Source organism: Brassica napus, chromosome A2, assembly GCF_020379485.1.
Source record: "Brassica napus cultivar Da-Ae chromosome A2, Da-Ae, whole genome shotgun sequence".
NCBI classification, from domain to species: Eukaryota; Viridiplantae; Streptophyta; class Magnoliopsida; order Brassicales; family Brassicaceae; genus Brassica; species Brassica napus.
The window spans coordinates 13,850,696-13,873,318 of record NC_063435.1 but is presented as its reverse complement, the minus strand read 5'-3'; the positions used below and the strand labels follow the sequence as shown (position 1 = coordinate 13,873,318).

General features: G+C 38.6%; 5 protein-coding genes across 9 annotated transcripts; 4 read left to right on the top strand and 1 right to left on the bottom strand.

The window, feature by feature from the left end:
- The first annotated feature begins 791 nt into the window (after positions 1 to 791).
- On the top strand, positions 792 to 4,041 carry LOC106379533 (wall-associated receptor kinase-like 22). Its single transcript, XM_048752507.1, is given in 5 exon segments — positions 792 to 2,032; positions 2,034 to 2,415; positions 2,417 to 2,507; positions 2,603 to 2,717; positions 2,814 to 4,041. Coding segments are annotated over 5 exon segments (2,232 nt in total). The 5' UTR covers positions 792 to 1,616.
- Positions 4,042 to 7,394: 3,353 nt separating this feature from the next.
- Positions 7,395 to 9,888, top strand: LOC106429672 (probable protein phosphatase 2C 18). 3 transcript variants are annotated; one of them, XM_013870421.3, is made up of 5 exons: positions 7,395 to 7,512; positions 7,819 to 8,048; positions 8,453 to 8,827; positions 8,893 to 9,010; positions 9,085 to 9,888. In XM_013870421.3, the coding sequence occupies exons 2-5, from the start codon at positions 8,034 to 8,036 to the stop codon at positions 9,759 to 9,761; spliced, it is 1,185 nt and encodes a 394-aa protein (XP_013725875.1). In that variant the 5' UTR covers positions 7,395 to 7,512; positions 7,819 to 8,033; the 3' UTR covers positions 9,762 to 9,888. The 3 variants fall into 3 exon arrangements, with proteins under 3 accessions (XP_013725875.1, XP_013725874.2, XP_048611729.1); XM_048755772.1 differs by having other exon boundaries at positions 7,398 to 7,654; XM_013870420.3 differs by having other exon boundaries at positions 7,397 to 8,048.
- An 826-nt stretch (positions 9,889 to 10,714) lies between these two features.
- LOC125575650 (leucine-rich repeat receptor protein kinase HPCA1-like) lies at positions 10,715 to 16,076 on the top strand. Its single transcript, XM_048755765.1, has 18 exons — positions 10,715 to 10,948; positions 11,035 to 11,158; positions 11,232 to 11,303; positions 11,385 to 11,459; positions 11,533 to 11,604; positions 11,679 to 11,840; positions 11,925 to 11,999; positions 12,271 to 12,342; positions 12,434 to 12,505; positions 12,594 to 12,662; positions 12,736 to 12,810; positions 12,887 to 12,958; positions 13,024 to 13,158; positions 13,234 to 13,709; positions 13,782 to 13,934; positions 14,186 to 14,545; positions 14,618 to 14,853; positions 15,356 to 16,076. The coding sequence occupies exons 1-18, from the start codon at positions 10,837 to 10,839 to the stop codon at positions 15,872 to 15,874; spliced, it is 2,931 nt and encodes a 976-aa protein (XP_048611722.1). The 5' UTR covers positions 10,715 to 10,836; the 3' UTR covers positions 15,875 to 16,076.
- Positions 16,077 to 17,679: 1,603 nt separating this feature from the next.
- Positions 17,680 to 20,356, top strand: LOC106429696 (protein ACTIVITY OF BC1 COMPLEX KINASE 3, chloroplastic). Its single transcript, XM_013870442.3, has 4 exons — positions 17,680 to 18,163; positions 18,239 to 18,466; positions 18,557 to 20,005; positions 20,110 to 20,356. Exons 1-4 carry the CDS (start codon positions 17,822 to 17,824, stop codon positions 20,236 to 20,238), a joined length of 2,148 nt encoding a protein of 715 aa, XP_013725896.1. The 5' UTR covers positions 17,680 to 17,821; the 3' UTR covers positions 20,239 to 20,356.
- Positions 20,357 to 20,365: 9 nt separating this feature from the next.
- On the bottom strand, positions 20,366 to 22,207 carry LOC125585992 (syntaxin-52). 3 transcript variants are annotated; one of them, XM_048755756.1, is made up of 6 exons: positions 22,024 to 22,207; positions 21,555 to 21,779; positions 21,281 to 21,486; positions 21,105 to 21,205; positions 20,979 to 21,023; positions 20,366 to 20,727 (listed from the first exon to the last, which is right to left on the bottom strand). In XM_048755756.1, the coding sequence occupies exons 2-6, from the start codon at positions 21,773 to 21,775 to the stop codon at positions 20,596 to 20,598; spliced, it is 705 nt and encodes a 234-aa protein (XP_048611713.1). In that variant the 5' UTR covers positions 21,776 to 21,779; positions 22,024 to 22,207; the 3' UTR covers positions 20,366 to 20,595. The 3 variants fall into 3 exon arrangements, with proteins under 3 accessions (XP_048611713.1, XP_048611717.1, XP_048611707.1); XM_048755760.1 differs by having other exon boundaries at positions 21,894 to 22,158; XM_048755750.1 differs by having other exon boundaries at positions 21,998 to 22,158.
- Between the last annotated feature and the right edge of the window lie 416 nt (positions 22,208 to 22,623).

Genomic DNA, 22,623 nt, shown 5'->3' with positions numbered 1-22,623 from the left:
TCGTGTAGAAGATGCTCAAGTTTTGGTTGATCAACTCGCTTCAGCATTTCAGTTGCGAGATCTTGGTCCTCCCAAATTCTTTCTTGGCATAGAGGTAGCGAGATCGACTGCAGGTATCACTATCTGTCAAAGGAAGTATGTGTTAGATATGTTGGCGGCTTCCGGGTTCTCTGATTGCAAACCGTCATCAATACCTATGGAACCAAACCAGAAGCTTTCGAAGGAAGAAGGAGTGGTTTTGGCAGATAGAAAACAATACAAAAAGCTCATAGGCAAGCTTCAATACCTTACCATAACCCGGCCAGATATCTCTTTTGCAGTGTCCAAGCTTTCCCAGTTTGCTTCTGAACCTCGTGATGTGCATCTTACTGCACTTCACAAAGTCTTGAGATATTTGAAGGGGTCTATTGGTCAAGGCTTGCTTTATGGAACAGATACCAACTTTTCTTTGCGAGGTTTCTCGGATTCTGATTGGGGGGCTTGTACTGATGACAGAAGGTCAGTCACAGGATACGCTATGTTTATTGGTGATTCGTTGGTATCATGGCGTTCTAAGAAGCAAGATACAGTGTCCTTGAGTTCTGCAGAAGCTGAGTTTCGTGCTATGTGTGTGGCATGTAAGGAGATTCTATGGCTAACTCAAGTATTGAAGTATCTACGCGTACCCTTCTCTCTTCCAGCTTATTTGTATGGTGATAACACATCTGCACTCTACATTGCGAGCAATTCAGTTTTCCATGAAAGAACTAAACATGTGGAATTTGATTGCTACAAGATTAGAGAGTGTCTTGTGAAGGGGATTGTGAAGACGATGTTTGTACGTACGGGAGATCAGCTCGCTGACATGCTCACCAAATCATTATATCCTTCTCCATTCCGGAATAACATGAGCAAGATGGGTGTGATCAACATTTATGCATCTCCATCTTGAGGGGGGATATTAATGTATAGGAGTAAACCGGTTAAGTAGATTAGCTGGTATAATTGATTTCAGTTGGTTAAGTAATTGTATATATATATCTTGTACCAACATTCATTCCCTTTTCGTGGAAAATAAGAGATCATTATACCAAATCACTCTCTTTGCTCTCGATCTCTATTAGTTAAAGCCATTTAAATCTCTGTGAACTGTTTTTATCAGAGTCTCTGGATTATTACATGTGCCTTTGGAAGTCAAAGCATGAACAGCTTCGACTGCAGCATCTGTGAGCCTTTGAACTATTAGGAAGTTTCTCTTGTCGATGTCAGATATTGAGCCTTTTTTACGTTTCAAACACGGTAAGATCCTTCAATAATAAATTAATAATGCATTTGCTTTTACGTCCAGGGTCGGTGTGTGTGAATGTATCTTCTTTTTTTTGATGAATGACACTCTAAATTTGTAATCACTGATCTTGTTTGTTTCCATAGACACTTCCGGATACATAAAATAATTTCATAATCTATTAAACATGCGGAGTTTATTTGTATTTTTAATTATTTGATTTGAGTTTTTTTAGTAATAGAGTTTACCTAACCACCTGCACATGGGTTCTCACACCGTTGAGTAACTTTTTATTACTTGTCAGTTTGATAATTGCCAACTTTCATGCACAGTATTTAGGCAAAACACAGACATGAAAAAACCAAAAAACATAGCCAAAAGAAGAAGCAAAAGAATGAAGAACGAGAGACTTTTATTTTGTATTCTACTCTCCCTCCTAAAACTGTTAATAACAGCTCAAAACCTTGACCCTTCTTCAAGTCTATGTAATAGTTTCTGTGGAGGAATCTCAATTCCTTTCCCTTTCGGTATCGGACCGAAACATTGCTATCTCAACGACTGGTACAAGGTTGTCTGTAACACCACCACCACCACCTCCCTCTCCACTCCGTTCCTCTCTAAGATCAACAGAGAATTGATGAGCATCACACTTCAAAAAACAATTGACAGCACCCAAGGCGTCTTTCACATCAAATCTCCGGTGACTTCCTCCGGCTGTTCTAAACGAGACGAAAAGCCTCTTCCTTTAAACCTCACCGGTAAAGGAAGCCAGAGCTTTGGTTACCGACCTCGAATCTCAGATCATAGGATGTGAATCCAGCTGCGAGAGTCGCCTAGGCCTAGACAAGATCTGCAGTGGTTACAGATGTTTTCAGGCGATGATCACGGCGGATAGACCGCAAGTGATCGGCGTTGACTTAGAAAGCTCCGCTGGTGGTAACACAACTCTTTGTAAAGTTGCTTTCTTGACGAAGGAGACTTACTCTCCGGCGAATGTTATCCAGCTGGAGAAAATTTCTAGTAATGGTTTTACTGTGATCGGGCTTGAATGGTTCTTTGATGCATCACTTACTCAATTAGCGAAGCCAGTGGGTTGTTTTAATTTGACGGGTGATGATGCTTACGACACGAGCGAATCAAGTTGTGTTTGCTGAGTATAGTTATTTAACTGGGTTTGGTCACAGTAGCTGTTTCTGCAATGACGGTTACGAAGGGAATCTGTATCTTCAGGGTGGATGTGTTGGTAAGATCTTCGTCTTATTGGACTTCAATGTGGTTTAATTATTTTTATTATGGATCTGTTGATTTGATTCTGCCATTTTTGTAATTGTTGCCTAGACATTGATGAATGTGAGGGAGAATTAGGGCAAAGCAGGTGTGGAGGACAAACTTGTGTTAATGTCCCTGGATCGTTTAGGTGTGTGCCAAAGAAAATAGAGAAGATCAAGCCTGTGAGGTGAACCAAAGGAGTTTTTTTTAAAAAAATTTAGATTCTGAAGTCACATAACAAAGCAAAAAGGAGTGATCTTTTATGTTTTTGTTTTCGTCATTGTTCAGGTCTGGTTATAGGTTTGGCACTGTTGTTCTTGGTTCTCGGGATATGGAGATTGATCAAATTCGTCAAGAAGAGAAGGAAGATTATCCGAAAGAGGGAGTTCTTTAAACGTAACGGAGGCTTATTGTTGAAACAACAACTAACTACAGAAGAAGGAGGTGGTAATGTTTAGACATCTAGGATATTCAGCTCCAAAGAGCTGGAGAAAGCGACCGATAACTTCAACAAGAACAGGGTTCTTGGACAGGGAGGCCAAGGCACTGTCTACAAAGGAATGCTGGTAGATGGAAGAATCATAGCTGTCAAAAGATCTAAAGTTTTGGATAAAGACAAAGTTGAGGAGTTCATCAATGAGGTTCATGTTCTCTCGCAGATTAACCATAGAAACATCTTGAAACTCATGGGGTGTTGTCTCGAGACAGAGGTTCCTATATTGGTTTATGAGCATATTCCAAACGGAGACCTGTTCAAACGGCTACACAATGATTCAGATGATTACACCATGACTTGGGAAGTGCGTTTGCGGATAGCTGTGGAAATTGCAGGAGCACTTGCTTACTTGCACTCGGCTGCATCTACACCGGTCTATCACAGATATGTCAAGACCACAAACATACTCTTGGATGAGAAGTATAGAGCCAAGGTGTCGGATTTTGGTACTTCGAGATCTATAAGCATAGATCAGACACACTTGACAACTCATGTTGCTGGTACTTTTGGATATTTGGATCCAGAGTACTTTCAAACTAGCCAGTTCACTGATAAAAGTGATGTTTATAGTTTTGGGATTGTCTTGGTTGAGCTTATAACCAGAGAAAAACTGTTTTCTGTTGTGCGGCTTGAAGAAAACAGAGGGCTTGCATCTCATTTCATCGAGGCCATGAAAGAGAACAGAGTTCTTGATATTGTTGATTCTCGGATCAAAGAAGAATGCAAACCGGAACAAGTATTGGCTTTGGCAAAGCTTGCGAGAAGGTGTTTAAGCCTAAAAGGGAAGAAGCATCCAAGCATGAGAGTGGTTTCCAGTGACCTTGAGAAAATCCGTTCATCACTTGAAGATTTAGAGGTAACTATCGAAGAAGAGGAAGAAGAAGAAGAAATGCCAATAGAAATAAACATAGATGATTCTTGGAGTGTGGACATGACTGCTCCAGCATCTCTCTTTGATTTATCGCCTACGTTAGATGTTGAACCGCTGGTGCCTCAATGAACATGGTCATGATGGAATCTGACAAGACTGCAATGATGTACCAAAATGTGGTTTAATTTTGTGATAACAAATATTCTTAGAGGTTGTTCGTTTAACCATCTGTCATCTCCATTCAGATGATCCATTTGTATGATTTATTCAGATGATCCATTCAGATTTTTGGAACTGTTTGTTTGTCCATCCAGATGGTTCATTTAGATGAATCATCTAAATGAATTTTATGTTTGTTTCTTTATTTTTATTTCCATCCAAATGAGGTTAGTAAACAAATTACCAAATTACCATTATCTTAATTTAATCATATGTTAAAATTTACTAAAACAATAACTTCTAATAAACAAAAAATTGATAAACATGTTTTAAAAAAACTTAGTTTCAAACTAAAAGAATATTAATAATAAACCGACTGTAACTTCGGTTTTGGCGGAAAACAAAAAATTTCGGTTATGACGGAAAACAAGATTTTTTTTTATTTTGACAGGAAAACAAGATTTTTCGATTATGCCAGGAAAATGCAATTTTTGGTTCTGGCGAGAAAAAAACATTTTTTGCGGTTTTGGCGGGAAAACGAGATTTTTCGGTTTTAGCGGGAAAACAAGATTTTTTGGTTTTGGCAGGAAAATATAATTTTTGGTTTTGGCGAGAAACACGTTTTGTGGTTTTGGTGGGAAAACACTTTTTTTTTGCGGTTTTGGCAGAAAAAAAAATAAGATTTTTCGGTTTTGGCAGAAAAACGACAATTTTCGGTTTTGGCGAGAAAACATGTTTTAGGATTTTGGCGGGAAAATGCGTTTTTGCGTTTTTGGCGTGAAAAAAATGTTTTTGTAGTTTTGGCATGAAAACACATTTTTCGGGTTTCGCAGAAAATGCGTTTTGGCGGGAAAATATGTTTTTGCGGTTTTCACGGGAAAATGTGCTTTTGGTGGAAAAACACATTTTTGCGGTTTTCGCAGAAAAATGCATTTTGGCGTGAAACCCGTTTTGCATTTTTCACAAGAATACGCGTTTTGCAGTTTTGGCGGGAAATGCATTTTGATGAGAAAACGCATTTTTCGGTTTTGGCGGGAAAACATGTTCCGGCGAGAAAACAAAACATGTTTTTGTGGTTTTGGCGTGAAAACGTGTTTTTGCGAAAAAATGTGTTTGGGGTTTTGGCGTGAAATCGCGTTATTGTGATTTTGGCATGAAAACACATTTTTGCGGGAAAACACGTTTTTGCCATTTTGGCTGAAAAACATATTTTTGCAATTTTGTGTGGAAATGCATTTTTAAGGTTTTGGCGTGAAAAAAATTATTTTAGGTGTTCGCGGGAAAATGCGTTTTTGTGGTTTTGTCAGTTTTCGTATGTGACAAAATGATATTATGTTTATGTTTGTAATTTATAATTTACATCAGGAGAATAATAGACATTATACCATATTGAATGAACAATCTCCATCCAAATAGTCCAAATTGGATCAGCTGAATAAACTTTAAAAGAAAGCCTAAATTTCCGAAAGTGATCATCGAAATGAATTGCATTTTTAGTGCCTAAGCGAACAAAACTTTCATCTCCATCCAAATGGTTCATCCGGATGGAGAAACAAACAGGCACTTAATGTTCCACTCTACATTCAAGCCATAAAAATGTTTTCAAAAACCTTTCAGCATTACATTCCATTACAGAGATTAATCTTGGGAAGTAATCCAAGTAAAAAATATGAGTTTTAATTGTAATGAAGCTTTTATTGGACTTTTAATGGGCTGTATATTTGTTATATGTGTTTACGTTCTCCTGTGCGGAAGAAGAACTTGTGTGTTTCATTTGTGCAGAAGAAGAGCTTCAAAAATACAAAACCGAACACGCCCAAATAAGCTTGAGTTAACTACAATCTTCTCACCTTCAATCTTTTCAATTCAACTATTTGAGTCTATGACCACCAAAATTCATACTTCCATGTTCAAATTCCATAGGTTTGATATTTCCTAAAAAAACCTAAGAAGATGTATAAGTTTGATTCATTCCCAGCAAAAAGATACAAGCAAGGTTTGCTTTCAGATGTTTTGTAATTTCATTCATAAGTAGTACATCACTCTCCACTATCACTTGTGTTATTGTTTAGTCCTTTTAAGGTTTGTTAGGAATACTATGTATTATATGTACCATGGTAGCTATTTTATAACCATCGTTACATAATGATATACGTATACAAGAAGGGTTTATTGAGCAGCATTTCTTGATATGATGAAATAGATTTAGGATTTTGATAAATGAATGCAATATTTTGGATGCGTGTAAGTGTAAATGAATGCATCTTTCTCTCTCACCAGTTCAATGGGACAACTAAGACTTGTCTTCGGTGTCGCAAAGGCCAACACACAATCCGTGAATTCTATTTTCAGTCATAATTGCTTCTTTTTTAACGCTCTAGTGTTTACACTTACGTGGGATTCGTAGTATTTTCTATAATTCAGAAAACTCACCACACCTTTCTTATTGACTTTGCTTATATCAAAACATTCTCTCAAACAATCAAATGGTTAGCTTTAACTCTACTTCGATTACCATTCAAGACATTGTTTCTTTTATATTTTATTAATCTATTACTTATGTTTCGTTTTATTTTATATTTATAATTTATTTTATGTAAACAAATATACAATTTTTAAACAAAAATTTCGTAATTTAATTTAGATTGACATACAAAATTTCGTCTAATCCTTACTTTATAACAGATAGTATTTCTTGCTATGTCTTTAATTTTTATTATATCTACAAATTAAAAGTGATAATATTTTGAAATCTATTTACTCTGCGCAGGACGCGAATTATCACCTAATTTATTTATATTGTGATGTTTTTAGAGTATACTAGCCTAACTCATGCCAAATTGAAAACCTAGTTAACTCAATAGTAACTTTATATTCTCTCTGATGTTTATTTAAGATCTTAAAATTTAAAAGTTTAAACATAAACCAAACTAAAATCCAGATTAACACCTCTAGTCAAGGTATTAACTAGACATTGCTTTCAAATATGCGTATGGTCTAAAGACAAGTGGGTACTTAGATTAATAATTTTGGACAAAAATTCATTTTTATAAATTTTGCTGGCTTCAGAATTTAGATTGAAAGGGACATTGTGACTGATTACTAGTTAATACTCAACTAATTATTAATTAGTGGAGCCAAACTAATAAATTATTATTAAGTTCAAATTCTAAACATTACACACAGCCAGAAGACAGACACAAGACACCCTAATTTCAACATGTGGCAAGTCGTAATTGGGTGAGTTTCTGGTGATGGAGGGTACGATGCAGCCAAGAACCTAATTTTCCCACCGTTACACTATTAAAAAAAAAAGCTAAAAAAGCAAAAGAGGTCACGTGCGGGACCAAACAATGACCCTTGTCTGAATATGATCATTCGTCTCCCTCTCTCCCACAATTGTTTCTTTCTTTGTAGCATTACACTACTTCATCTTTGGAACGGGGAAGTGGAGTAAGTAAAACGTTGGGCTCTGCTAGTATTGGTTTCACTGCGTTTAAAGGAATCGTAACTCAATTCAAAAGAATTCGATTTTTTTTTTTGTTTTAAAGCTAAAGCTAAAGCTTAAAGCTAAAGTATGGGTTGTTGAAGCTGTGTAAGAACTCTTTTTCTGATTTTCATTTTTCTCGTTTGGCTCCTTTGTTCGTCGAGGAGATTATACCAACAAAACCCCAGAAAGTTCCTAGATTTCAATCTTGTTGATCAAAGCTTCTAGCTTTTTTATCTCTGGATTTTCAAAAATGGGTCTGTGTCATTCAGTAGATAGGAAGGAACCAGGAGAAACAAGCACCACCGCCTCAACGGCGGAGGATGATATATTAGGCTCCGGAAGGTGGCGGCGGCCGAGAGGTTACAAGGGAGGCGGCGAAATCGAAGGGACTCAACAGGCTTTGGATCGGTTGATTTCAAATGGTTCAAGTAAAGTTGCATGTCTTTACACACAACAAGGCAAGAAAGGAACCAATCAAGACGCTATGCTCGTTTTTGAGGTTTGTTTCTTTCATATTCTCTCCAAAGTTTTGATCTTTTCACTTAGTTCTTGCAACCCATTTACTAGGAATTGATCACTACTCGAAAGAAAGGTTTGTTCAATGTTTGAGTGAAGCTACTTGTTGGAGATCAAATGGACATTGTTGCTTTATTTTTTGTTGTTGCTAGTGAGAGAAACTTGGAATGTTGCATGTCTTTTTTTGTTTTGTTTTTGGGACCATCACAGAGCTTAGAGCTTTGAAAATGAGGTGTCTTTGTGTTCTTCTTGTGCTGTCTTTGACCTGTTTCCACATAATTGTGAAGGGACCACTAGTTTCTTGTATCTATCTTATTACTTCTTTTAGTGTTATATTTAGATAAAAAGACAATTATATAACTTATGAAAACTACTTCCAAAATGCAGAACTTTTGTTCGAGAGACGATACAGTGTTTTGTGGTGTATTTGATGGACACGGACCATTTGGTCATATGGTTGCCAAGAAAGTCAGAGACACATTGCCCTCCACACTCTCAACACAGTTGAAATTAGCATCAGAGTCAGAACAAAGCGGCTTAGTGAATGAGGAAGAAGAAGGGCAGAGAAGCGAGTCTGTTATTACTACTATGGATGAGCAATGGTGTGAGTTAATTCCAAACGGTGAACAACTTCCAGAGATGTATCTGCCTCTTAAACACGCCTTGCTCAAGTCTTGTCAGCAGATAGATAAAGAGCTTAAAATGCATCCTACTATTGATTGTTTCTGCAGTGGAACCACTTCTGTCACTTTGATCAAGCAGGTACTAGCTTAGACTCTTTCTTCTAATATCATCGCTTTTATTGTTCAATAATGACTGCTTTTTAGGGTGAGGACTTGGTGGTCGGAAACATCGGTGACTCGAGAGCTGTTCTTGCCACAAGAGACAAAGACAATGCTTTGGTCGCTGTACAACTAACCGTAGACTTAAAACCAGACCTGCCAAGTATGTTACATATTTAAAACTCTAAAGATTGAGAAGCCAATTTAGTAACGTTTTCTTTCTATGTACTCTTTCAGGTGAATCAGCGAGAATCCAAAAATGTAAAGGCAGAGTCTTTGCGTTGCAAGATGAGCCAGAGGTAGCTCGTGTATGGTTACCAAACAGCAACTCACCTGGTTTAGCAATGGCTCGAGCTTTTGGTGACTTCTGTCTCAAAGATTACGGTCTTATCTCAGTTCCAGACATCAACTACCGGCACCTTACAGAAGAAGACCAGTTCATCATTCTTGCTAGCGACGGTGTATGGGATGTGTTATCTAACAAAGAGGCTGTGGACATTGTTGCTTCTGCTCCTAGTCGAAGCACAGCAGCTAGAGCTTTGGTGGACACAGCGGTTAGATCATGGAGAATCAAGTATCCAACTTCAAAGAACGATGACTGTACTGTAGTCTGCCTCTTTCTACAAGATTCAAGCAATGTAGTAAAGGATTCACACAATGAAGACTCTGTAGAGAGTGTCAGTATCAGTAACAAGGAGGAGGAGATTGTTCCAGTTAAAGAGGAAAGTATCTCTAAGAGTTGTGGGATTGAGTCAAAGATGATGACAATGACACTTGCTGAATGTATATCGGTTGCACAGGATGATGAAGAGTGGTCTGCTTTGGAAGGGTTGACTAGGGTTAATAGTTTATTGAGCATTCCAAGGTTCTTCTCTGGTGAGCTTAGATCAACTAGTTGGAGAAAATGGTTGTGACTTCTTTTTTTTTTTGTTTACTTGTGTGCTTCTAAGTTAAACCTACACAAACACTACACATCATCACCATGTTCTTTGTTTCATATTCAACTTTTGTTTTTTCTTCTTCCAATTAATATTTTAGACATGTGAGATAGTTCATCATACAATATTTAATTCACAACAAAACAACAAGATTTAAATTAATAGTTTTTGTAGTAAAATGCTTAATGTTTTTAGCAAAGCATTATTTGTTGACTTGTATAACTTTTCTTTAACACTCATGGTCTCACAATAAGTAATGGTTAAGACCTTGATTAATAGAGTTTTAGAAAAACATTAAGCCTTCCATTAACAAATCAACTTTTGTTGATAAAATATTTAAGAAAAAACATCTTAATAGGTGTAAATATTTTGCAAGTACACATTATTTTATTCTTTCATATGAAGTTCTTACTAGTGTATTAACTTCAAAATGTATAAAAGCTTTTAAATAATTTTATATGATTATTTCTGTTTTATTTAATAATATCAAACATCTATATATATTAGATAATAAATTTGTATTCTCAAAATTAAGGTATTTGGGTTGATTGAAAGCTTGTAAAAACAAGTTGTTTTTATTGTCACTATTTTAACAAATATTGAGATGGTTGGTGCTGACAGGACCCACTTGTAGTTGTAGGTTCCACTATCTTATTTGTCTGAGCATAATGATGGAAGAAGGTTGCTTTGATTATAAAACATAGCTTAACGGTAACTTAAGCTTACATGATTATCTTTGTATTGGTTATCTGAATGATTTTGTATTTATTTGAAGATGTATCACTCAAACGTTTTAATAGCTAAAAAGTATTTCCACAAAAAGAGACATACCAGCCGTTAGATTGACTTAGAAGTAAAGGAAAATTGATTGAAAGCAAATGAAACCAACTCTTCTTGGTAGCACTCGTGTTCCTATTGGCACACACATTTTGTCTTTCTTGATGATATAATGATTAATCGTGTCTCACAAGGAAGATACTTTAAACTATTTGTTCTCTCATAAATTTCACTTAAATATCAAACCTCAAGAACTCATGTATTTTGAGGAACAATGGTGGCTGCAACAACCACCATGACGGCTACTTTCCGGTTGTTCTTGTTCTGTCTCACTTACTCGTTCACTGTCTTCTCGATGGTTTCATCAGTAACTGACCCTCGTGATGGTAGTATTCTCATGCTTTTCCCTTGAATGGAACGGAAATGATTTGTAATGCTTCTTTGATCTTTGTTTTGTTTTGGTATCTATTAGCGGCGGCTCTTCGTTCTTTGATGGATCAGTGGGACAACACGCCACCTAGCTGGGGAGGCTCTGATGATCCTTGTGGAACTCCTTGGGAAGGTGTCTCCTGCAATAACTCCAGAATCACTGCTTTGTGAGTGTTGCTTAATACATTAGGCTTGCTTCATTTTGGTAACGTACTGAGCAAGCAAGTCTTTTGTGTTTAGGGGTTTATCAACAATGGGTCTCAAAGGAAGGCTTAGTGGAGACATTGGAGAACTATCCGAACTAAGATCCTTGTCAGTCTCTTTTCGATGAACACAAAACATGAACATTTGTTTTTTTGTTTTACCTGAAGTGGAGACTTTGTGTTGTTTCAGGGACCTTTCTTTCAATCCAGGACTCACAGGTTCACTTACTTCCCGTTTAAGAGACCTGCAAAAGCTCAACATTCTGTGAGAATCTCGCTGCTCTTCCTTGTGTTTGTGTTGTGTATCTATCTAACAAACAGTCCTATTGGATCTTCAGTATACTTGCTGGATGTGGCTTCACTGGTAGCATCCCTAATGAAATTGGTTATCTCAAAGATCTATCCTTCTTGTAAGAAGCTCCTCTAATACTTCTTGTCCTGAAATCAAATCAATGTCTGATGGGTTCCATCATTTGTTCTCCAGGGCCTTGAACTCCAATAATTTCACTGGTAAAATTCCAGCGTCTCTAGGAAACCTCAGTAAAGTCTATTGGTTGGATCTTGCGGATAATCAGTTGACAGGACCCATTCCAATATCATCAGGCTCTAGTCCTGGTCTTGATCTTCTCTTAAAAGCCAAACACTTGTGAGTATTTTTTTTTTAATTACAAGACATCTTCTGTCCGTGTATGTCTTCAGCTTCATCTGATGCAAATGCTTAAAAATGCAGTCACTTCAACAAGAATCAGCTCTCAGGCACTATTCCACCAAAACTCTTCAGCTCTGAGATGATATTGATCCATGTGTAAGTCAAATAGTATTTTACCAAATGTTCAATCTCTAGCTTATAGTAAAATATTGTCCGCTTTAGGCCTAAACCATCACGAATTTGTTATTGGATCGGTTGCTTCTCAAGAGCTCTCATACTAACTGGAGTTGGACCAGACTTATAAATTTGGTTTTCTTTAGTCTTATGTATTATGTTTTATTTAGTCTAATACTTGATGTGGGACTTAGATTGCTTATTTAATCTAACACGAGATTTAAGGTTACTAATGGTTTGTTTCAAATGTCAGATTATTTGATGGAAATCAATTCACAGGGAGCATACCTTCCACTTTGGGACTTGTTCAGACACTAGAGGTTCTGTGAGTAACATAACATCTCCATGTCCTTAGCTTCATAGTTCTTCCCTACTTCTCTTTAAAAGGACTATCTCACTCTCTTGGATTGTATCAGGCGGCTTGACAGAAACACTCTGACCGGAAAAGTCCCAGAGAATCTTAGTAATCTCACAAACATCATTGAACTGTGAGTGTAAATCAACTTGTAATATTTGCAGATTGATCATTTTAGGCCTAGCTAATGAGAGAATACATCTTTACTTGTGGTCTCTCAGGAACTTAGCCCACAACAAACTGGTAGGATCTTTACCAGATTTATCAGACATGAAATCTCTGAACTATGTGTAAGTTAATCAGCACCAGAAACCTCCTTTGTCTGCTACACTTTTGTGACAAAAAATGTGATATATGTTACAGAGACCTGAGCAATAACTCATTTGATCCATCAGAGCCTCCTCTCTGGTTCTCAACCTTACCTTCATTAACTACACTGTAAGTGCTTCTCTGCTACAGTTTACAAACCGCTCATGAGGAAATATGTAAATATACCTTCTTTTTGTGGATTTAGGGTGATGGAATATGGGTCTCTTCACGGACCACTGCCTAATAAGCTCTTTGGCTACCCACAGCTTCAGCAAGTGTAAGTCTCCATCAAGTTAACAACAGCTTTAAATATCATCCCAAATCTGATTTTGATTTGTACAGGAAACTGAGAAAGAATGCATTCAACGGAACACTGAGCTTAGGAGACACAGTAGGTCCAGAGCTACAACTCGTTGATCTGCAAGATAATGACATTTCCTCTGTAACACTGAGCTCTGGATACACCAATACATTAATGTAAAACTCTTCTTTAACTAACTAGCAACTAAAACTTTCTCTAGCAACTTATTAACGAAGCTCTCTTTGTTGTAGACTCGTAGGAAACCCTGTATGCACAACAGCTCTCTCCAACACAAACTACTGCCAGATTCAGCAGAAACAAGCCAAACGTATATACTCGACCAGTCTTGCTAACTGTGGAGGAAAATCTTGTCCATTAGACCAAAAGGTTAGCCCTCAGAGCTGTGAATGCGCCTACCCTTATGAAGGCACACTCTACTTCCGAGGGCCTATGTTCAGAGACCTTACCAATGCAAACACGTACCATTCACTAGAGATGAGCTTGTGGGTGAAGCTAGGACTCACTCCAGGATCAGTCTCTCTACAAAACCCTTTCTTCAACAATGATGATTATCTCCAGATACAGCTGGAACTTTTCCCATCTACGGGGAAGTATTTCAACAGAAGTGAAGTACAGAGAATTGGATTTGACTTGAGTAATCAAACTTATAAACCTCCTCCACTGTTTGGACCTTACTATTTCATTGCATCTCCCTACACTTTCCCAGGTAACATGTACATAAATTTTTTTTATAACCTTAGTTATAACTGGGCTCTAACAGTCCTGAAACTTTATGCAGCTGACGGTAACGGACGTTCCTTGAGCTCTAGGATGGTCACAGGGATAATAACTGGTTGCAGCGCTTTGGTCTTGTGCCTTGTTGCCCTAGGAATATACGCATTTTGGCAGAAGAGACGTGCAGAGCAAGCTATCGGTTTGAGTAGACCGTTTGGTAAGTCAAATGTTATATAGAAATTGCATTATTTGAAGAAACAATATAAGCTTTTAGTGCCTTCAGAGTATGAGCAAGTTCGTAGAGCTATTTACTCGATTGCAGACATTTCTGGAACACTTCTAATAGAGGGAACGTCCACTAGAAGAAGAAGAAATTATATACTAACTTACATTCACTTTTAAAATTGAAAATTTATGTTTTACAATAAATGTTTTGATTAGCTAAGACAAACAGTGGTTGTATCTCAGTTTCATGGGCATCAAGTGGGAAAGACAGTGGTGGCGCGCCGCAGCTGAAAGGGGCTAGATGGTTCTCCTATGAAGAACTTAAGAAGATCACCAACAACTTCTCCATGAGCAGTGAGTTGGGTTCTGGAGGTTATGGAAAGGTGTATAAAGGAATGCTCTCAGATGGACAGATGGTGGCTATAAAAAGAGCACAGCAAGGATCAACACAAGGAGGTCACGAGTTCAAAACAGAGATTGAGTTGCTTTCTAGAGTTCATCACAAGAACCTAGTTGGGCTTGTTGGGTTTTGTTTCGAACAAGGCGAGCAGATTCTGGTGTACGAGTTCATGTCCAACGGATCACTGAAAGACAGCTTAACAGGTACTTGCACAGTCTGGTCTTTAGCTGCTCAAATATTCAGATACATTTTAACTCCTTGTGCATTGTTTATAGGGAGATCTGGTATTGCTCTGGACTGGAAACGGAGGCTGAGAGTGGCTCTGGGATCAGCAAGAGGACTAGCTTACCTCCACGAACTGGCGGATCCTCCTATCATACACAGGGACGTGAAATCAACCAACATTCTTTTGGATGAGAATCTCACGGCCAAGGTTGCTGACTTTGGTTTGTCCAAGCTGGTTTCTGACTGCACCAAAGGCCATGTTTCAACCCAAGTCAAAGGCACATTGGTAAGGTTTATTTCATTCATGTCATGTATCATGAGATGCAGATCAATGAATCACTGTTTCATTATTGAAGGAGCTATATATCGATATGCTTTTAATATGTCAGGACTCGGTTTCTCGATTTCTATTTAGTCACCCTTGATCTAAGCATGCAAGTGGTTTTAGGATGCGGGATACTCATAATCTTGGTTTTTTTTTAATGATGGTTAATTATACTATTACAAATTACATATTGATATGCCTTGAATATGTTCGGACTTGGTTTCTATTTGGTCAACTCGGTTTCTATTCAGTCACTCTTATAGGATCTAAGCATGCAAGTGGTTGTAGGATGCGGAATACTCATATAATCTTGTTTTTTTTAAACGCTCGACAATTATGCTATTGAATTAAGCGGAACATTCAAATAGAACACAATAATCTTGTGTTTCTTGAATTGTCATCGTCATGTCGTCCACCTTTTCGTGTTTATCTGTATTAGTTTTCTCACATCCATTAATGGCAGGGATATTTGGATCCAGAATACTACACAACGCAGAAACTTACAGAGAAGAGCGACGTGTACAGCTTCGGCGTTGTGTTACTTGAACTGATCACAGCGAAACAGCCGATAGAGAAAGGCAAGTACATTGTCCGAGAGATCAAGCTTGTAATGAACAAAAGCGACGAGGAGTTCTACGGACTGAGAGAAAAAATGGACCGTTCTTTAAGAGACGCCGGAGCTCTACCAGAACTAGGCCGGTACATGGAGTTAGCCTTAAAATGCGTTGATGAGACGGCGGCTGAGAGGCCAACGATGAGTGAAGTGGTGAAGGAGATTGAGATTATTATACAGAACAGTGGAGCGAGCACTAGCAGCTCCTCTGCGTCGGCTTCATCTTCGGCGACAGATTTTGGAGGCGTGAAAGGTGGTGATAAAGTTTTGTATGGAGAGAATCTGAGGAAGAAAGAAGTACGTGATGGAGAAGGAGCTTTTGATTATAGTGGTGGCTACTCTGTTATGACAAAAGTTGAGCCCAAGTAATGATGTGGAAACGTCTCTTTGGTTTCTTCTTTAGTCACAAAAAGATAATGAACTAAGGCACTAAATGGAGTTATGAAAATTGATGTATTCATTAATTTCTTCTCAAAAAGATATTACTAATGGATTCTTATCAAATTCTGGCAATCTGTAATATTATTTACTAAGTGATTTTTTACTTTGTAAATTCTCACGTTAAAATTTTATCAAAGTTAGCCTGCCGTTTCATTTTTGTTTTTGTGAGCTAGAAAATATAAAACATTATGTATGTTCAAGTTATTTTCTTTTACATTTTTTTTAATTTAATTTATTTTTTTATAAAAAATTTGGAGAGTTTTAATTTTAAATTTTATTAAATAACTGTGAAAAATTTATAGAAATAAAATTATGAAAATAGTATTAGAAAATTATGCCGGTGACTAGTTTTTAAATGTTTCTCTCATTTTTTTTGCTTAAAAACTATTTAAAGATTTAAAATCGAATCAGAACAAAAATATATTTAAGCTATAAAAAATACTTTTTGTAAAATTATTTTAGCCATTTATAAATAAGTTTTTATATTTATATATATATATATAGGTTTATGACTGAACCCGGTACGAAAACATTCTGGCTCTGCCACTAAAATTACCTATGACGCATCAAAGGCACTTTGGTTTGGCTTTGGCACAGTGGTAAGATACCGCCAGGAACGAAGCTAGGTGGAAGGATAAGGATGCACATGCACCCATAATTATTTACAAACTGAAATTTTTACATAGATGAAAGTGGCTGATTTGGTGAAAGTGCACCCACAATATCTTAAGGAATCTGAGTTTAAATCCCCTATTTTAACTTTTATCACTATATATTTTAATTATTTCATTTATATTATTTTTTTTACACCCGGTTGGAAATAAGTCTGGCTTCGCCCCTGGATACAGCTCTTTGTTTCAGTACCTCAGTAAAAAAACAAACAAGACATGTGGGTTGCATAGGACTTCGAGGTGCTATGGCTTTTGCTCTTGCTCTGCAATCTGTTCACAATCTCGCAGAAGGACATGGTCAAACTATCTTCACAGCAACTACATCCATTGTTGTTTCATTCTTCTTTAGTACTGATGTAAGTGTTTCTGTTGCTAATAGGTAAGCCAAATTATTCAACCCTTGTGATCATTGATGCTACTGGAATTGATTTCAGGTGCTGCCAATCCACTGGTAGATGCTTGGAGCCCTAGAGGTTGTAGGCGATATAGCAGTGATGCAAGTCAAGTGAAAAGTAATATATAATGATTTGGTTATTTTTCTCCTCAAAATGTAAAGTTACTCTCGATTCAGAAAACAGGACATGATTGATACCCTATTTTTATGTTTTGTCAGGGCTTTGAGGTGGTGAACAAACGTTATATGACTAGGTTTAGATGATGAAGATTCACCATCAGGAAGTAGATTCAGGACAAAACTAAGAGAGTTCCATAAGAGGTAAATTACTGATTAACCTACACTCAGAAAATATCTAATAAGTCACTAGAAACGAGAGTAATAATAGCAATTACTAGACTTGCTCTGAATGAACTTTTGTGGATATTGTTTGGCTACTTGCATTCACAAAAACAAAAAAAAAAGAGAATTGTCATGGCTGAGATTATAAATGTCAAATAAATCCCACGAATCTTGTGCTCTAGATAGGTTTGGTTTTAATTCCTTTTGTCTTTTGTAAGTATTTAGTTTCCTCCGACTTAAATAGAGAACGTCACGGCACGCCACAAGTGTGGACCTTGTTTTTTGGGGGAGTTTTATTTTCTTAGGTGAAGTAAGCAAAGCAACCAGAAACTCTTGTAACTCTCTCCATCTCACGCTTACAAATATCTCCTCATTTATTTCTCTCTCCTTCTCTCTTTCCTCTTCTTTCATGGCTGAGGAGTAACCACAATCTCAATTCTTTCTTCTCTCTCTCTCTGGTTTTACACGATGACGAGTCTTGTGGTTGGCCAGTCTCTTGGTTTAACTCTAGTCGGTGATGGTGTTTCCTTCCGCAATTCAAGAAGACACGTTGCAAAGTCTAAGTTTTTCTTTCCAAACCGGAAGAGATTAGCTCGTGCAGCTCTCGTTCAAGCTCGTCCCAGGGAAGATGGAGTAACGCCAAGTCCTCCCTCCTCCTCGAGACCGTCTCCTGCGCCTGTTGTACAATACAAACGTGCTGACCTCGCGGATGATCTTCAAGCGGAGGCCCGAGCTCTGGGTCGTGCCGTTGACGCCTCTGTCTATTCCCCGGAGCTCATCGCCAGGAAACACGGCTCTCAGCCTCTCAAGGTTATACCTCCTCTTTAACTTTGAATCCTTTGTAAAGTTTTGAACTTTGAACTGAGATAGAGATTATGCCATCAGGCTTTGCGGAGAAGCGTGGAGATATTGACAGCTTTGGGTGGCTTCGCGCTGAAGTTGGGGATTGATCAGAGGCGAGGGAAGCTAGAGGAGAATATGAAGAAGAGAGCTGGTGAGCTACGAAGGATATTCACTCGTCTGGGCCCTACTTTTGTTAAGTTGGGTCAAGGTTTATCCACCCGACCCGACCTCTGTCCACCTGATTACCTCGAAGAGCTTGCTGAGCTTCAGGTTCACGTCTCTTTTTGATTTACTCACTCAGCTTAGATATTGACAACATTTCTCTAACATTGTTTCTATCTGTTTTGAGTGGCTAAGTAGGATGCTTTGCCAACCTTCCCTGACGCAGAGGCCTTTGCTTGCATCGAGAGGGAGCTGGATCTGTCTCTAGAATCCATTTTCTCGTCTATATCCCCTGACCCAATCGCAGCAGCTAGTTTAGGTCAGGTTTACAAAGCCCACCTGAGGTACTCGGGTCAGGTTGTTGCTGTCAAAGTCCAACGCCCTGGGATCGAAGAAGCCATTGGTCTTGACTTCTACCTCATCAGAGGAGTTGGGAAACTCATTAACAAGTATGTAGACTTCATCACCACCGACGTCCTCGCCCTTATCGACGAGTTCGCCTGCAGAGTTTACCAGGAGCTGAACTACGTCCAGGAGGCGCAAAACGCTAGGAGGTTTAAGAAGCTCTATGCTGATAAAGCTGATGTTCTTGTGCCTGATATCTTCTGGGACTACACGAGCCGCAAGGTGCTGACAATGGAATGGGTGGAGGGAACTAAGCTGAACGAGCAAGTTGCCATCGAGAGCCAAGGCTTGAAGGTTCTGGATCTTGTGAATACGGGAATCCAGTGTAGCTTAAGGCAGCTCTTGGAGTATGGTTTCTTCCATGCTGACCCTCATCCTGGTAACCTCTTGGCAACACCTGATGGCAAACTCGCCTTTCTTGACTTTGGCATGATGAGTGAGACACCGGAGGAAGCTAGGTTTGCTATTATAGGCCATGTTGTACATTTGGTCAACAGAGACTATGAAGCCATGGCTCGAGATTACTATGCGTTGAAGTTCTTGTCGCCTGATGTAGACGTTACTCCCATCATACCAGCTCTCAGAGACTTCTTTGACGATGCGCTTAACTACACAGTCAGCGAGCTCAACTTCAAAACGCTGGTTGATGGTTTAGGTGCCGTCTTCTATCAGTATCCATTTGACGTTCCGGCTTACTACGCTTTGATTCTGAGGTCGCTTACCGTGCTTGAAGGTTTGGCACTTTACGCAGATCCTGATTTCAAAGTGTTGGCTGCATCGTACCCTTATTTTGCCAAGAGGCTTCTCACTGATCAGAACCCGTATCTGAGAGACGCACTTATCGAGCTTCTGTTCAAAGATGGGAAGTTTAGGTGGGGCAGGCTCGAGAACCTTCTGCAACAGGGGAGTAAAGATAGAGATTTCTCATCAAAAGATGCTTTGCAGCCTGTGTTGAAGCTGCTGCTGGATCCAAACGGAGAAGAGCTTCGACTGTTGGTGATTAAAGAAGCTGTGAGAGTCAGTGAAGCGTTTGCTCTGGGGAGTGTTGTTGATACGTACAATTCAATGCCTGAGTTTATGAGATCTCTCGTCTTCAATGGAAATGGGAATGGTGGCCCTCTGACAATGAATCCCACAGAACTCGAAAGCACGCTTGAGCTTCGGGACCAGGTCTCAAGAATCTGGAGCCTTCTGCAGTCTTCAGAAAGCTTTGACCCAGCTATTTTGCAGCCAATAGCACAGGTAATAAATCTCTTCATTGACATTGTGCACTAACCTAATAATGATGTACTTGATTGATTCATGGGCTAAAGTACTACTCCTGGTTTGTTGTTGTTGTTAATCAGGTGTTGCAACAACCAGAAGCAAGGAGACTTGGAGGACGTGTTGCAGGAGGTGTAGGGCAACGTCTAGCAGCTAGGTTTCTGCAACAACTGCTTCGAGCCACAACACCATCTCCTTCACCAGTCCCATAGGTCCTCTTTTATTTTCTTGAATGAAATGGTAAATTGTATATTAAAGGCGAGACACTCTCGCAAACCACAGAATTGCTTCACGTTATAGTAATATATAGTGTCATTCTTTCTCTTTGTATATGTCTTGTGCAAAGCAAAAAACAAAGTATATAATCCACACGAGATCAAAGAGGTTGTGATACAGTCTTTTCGTGAACCAAGTAGGAGTCATATAATACAACACAAAATACAACTTTGATTATATACTTTTTGAAGGGTTCTTGCACGCAGCGATGTACACATAAGACAATATAACCATACGCATAGACGAGAGGCTGAAAGACCAAGATAGAATTTGATTCATCATATTAGTGGGCATTACAGGTACTTAACCAGCAGCCAAATGACAAGAGCAAGACCGACGATTCCAAGCACTGACAAGAGCATGGACATGCACGAGCAACCTCCTTTCATATTCTTGTTCATCACTGCAAGGCTCTTCTGCACACGCTGTCATTATTAAGAAACACACAATCAGGCCACATTAAGTCCAAATGTGACTCCATAAAAAAAAGTATACACTATAGACCTTGCTTTTTAAGATTATGAAAGTAACTACATTGGACATAATAGAACCGTGTGTGGTCAGTCACTACGCTTATTATTAGGTAGCTCTTGCCATTTAATGCCACAGACCACAACTTGAAGTCCTTGTTATCAATGGGCTAACTAAGTTAAGTTTATTCAAAGAATGTAATTACCCTTAAGCGAGAGTCCGTAACATCCACATGGTAGTCTAAGTCATCCTGCATGCAGGAAAACAACAAAAAAATAATCAAGGAAATGCAGCAGCAAAACAATGAAACAACACAGCAGAAGATACATACGATAAGCCTTGTCTGTAGAGTGAGCTCCTCGTTGACAGCGAGAGCAATGTGTTTGGTACTCATGACAGTTTCCTCCAACTTCTCCAGCCCTTCGTCTTGTTCTACTCATGGAATAGATACAGAAGCCAATATCATCAATATGGTCCTAGCATAAATGTGAAATTAACAGAGCTTACCTCTCATAATTTGTCGTTGGAATCCAACAATGCCTTGGTTATCCATGCCAGAGACTCTGTTGATTGCATCATCAGGCTTTGTATCTGGCCCAAGCAAGCTGTCTCTATTAGCAAAGTTCGACATGTTCAAAGCAGACGCCACCTGATTCGCCTTTGATCTCAAGTTCCCAACCATATCCTTACGACGATTCATCTCTTTCTCTGACCTGCCTTTCACATTCGGTTAAGAAGACCCAACAAGAAACTAAATGTAGTCTAACTGAAAACAGCTTACACATGTTGCTTCCCAGGAACTTTAACGAGAAGGGATTGAAGACTGTCTAATCGAGTCCCCAAAATGGTGATCTTCCTTCGTATAGCTGAAGCACGGCGTTGAGCATCAGGTCCGGTTAAACCAGAGGAGTTTCTTTCGGACATCATGCCGTTTATATCCTCAGAGAGTTTTAAAGCCTCGTTGTACTCTCTCATCCATGTATCAGAAGAAGAAGACGCCATTGACCTTGCATACAAACAAGTTCCCACCCACCCAATTAAACTATGATGATATTAAGATGCTCACAAGTAAGCTCCAAGAGGGTAAAAAACTAGTTTGTAAAGAGCAATAATATCTTACCTACATTAACAAAAATCTATGTGCTTTTCACCACAAGGCTTTCTAAATTTGGAAACTTTTATCTAGAAACTCATAAACAGGAAGGATTATCCGACGTAGATTACATCGTGATAAGAATCGAAAAGCTTACTCCTTGCGTACAGCGATCAAACCCTTTATTGATTGTCGAAGGTGGTCTGAAAGATCGAGACTTGATGATCGTCGTGCTGCCTTTGGAGCTCCGGCGTGGAACCACCAGGGAGATGATTAGTCAAATCTGTAACGCAAAGGAAGGAGGGAGAGAGAGATAAAGACTTTTATTTGTTACCGTACGGTATGAAACCAATCGTTGTCAAAAAAAGTTGGGCTTCATACTAATTAATAAAAGTAAAGGGCTAAGAGAATAAATTAAAAAGTCATCTAGGGGCTGCAAAGTATAAATACATGATAACACGAGGACGAGGCCTAGTCAATAATTAAAAATCAACCAGGTGGTGGGCTTTTTGTATTTAATGAGCCGAATGTCAAAAGCGTATACTTAAAGGCCCATTTAATATCCACTCAGTGACGACCATTCTATTTCTAACAAGCCGATGCTCACTTATGACAGACAGAAAGAAGGCGGCTCCAGCTTGCTTGGTGTTTTGTTACTCATCTTCAATACCTCAAACTAAGCCACCAATAATGAACACTTGTATGGCTGGTGAAACTATTCTACTTTTCTTTTTTTTTACATGTAGATTATCTTGAT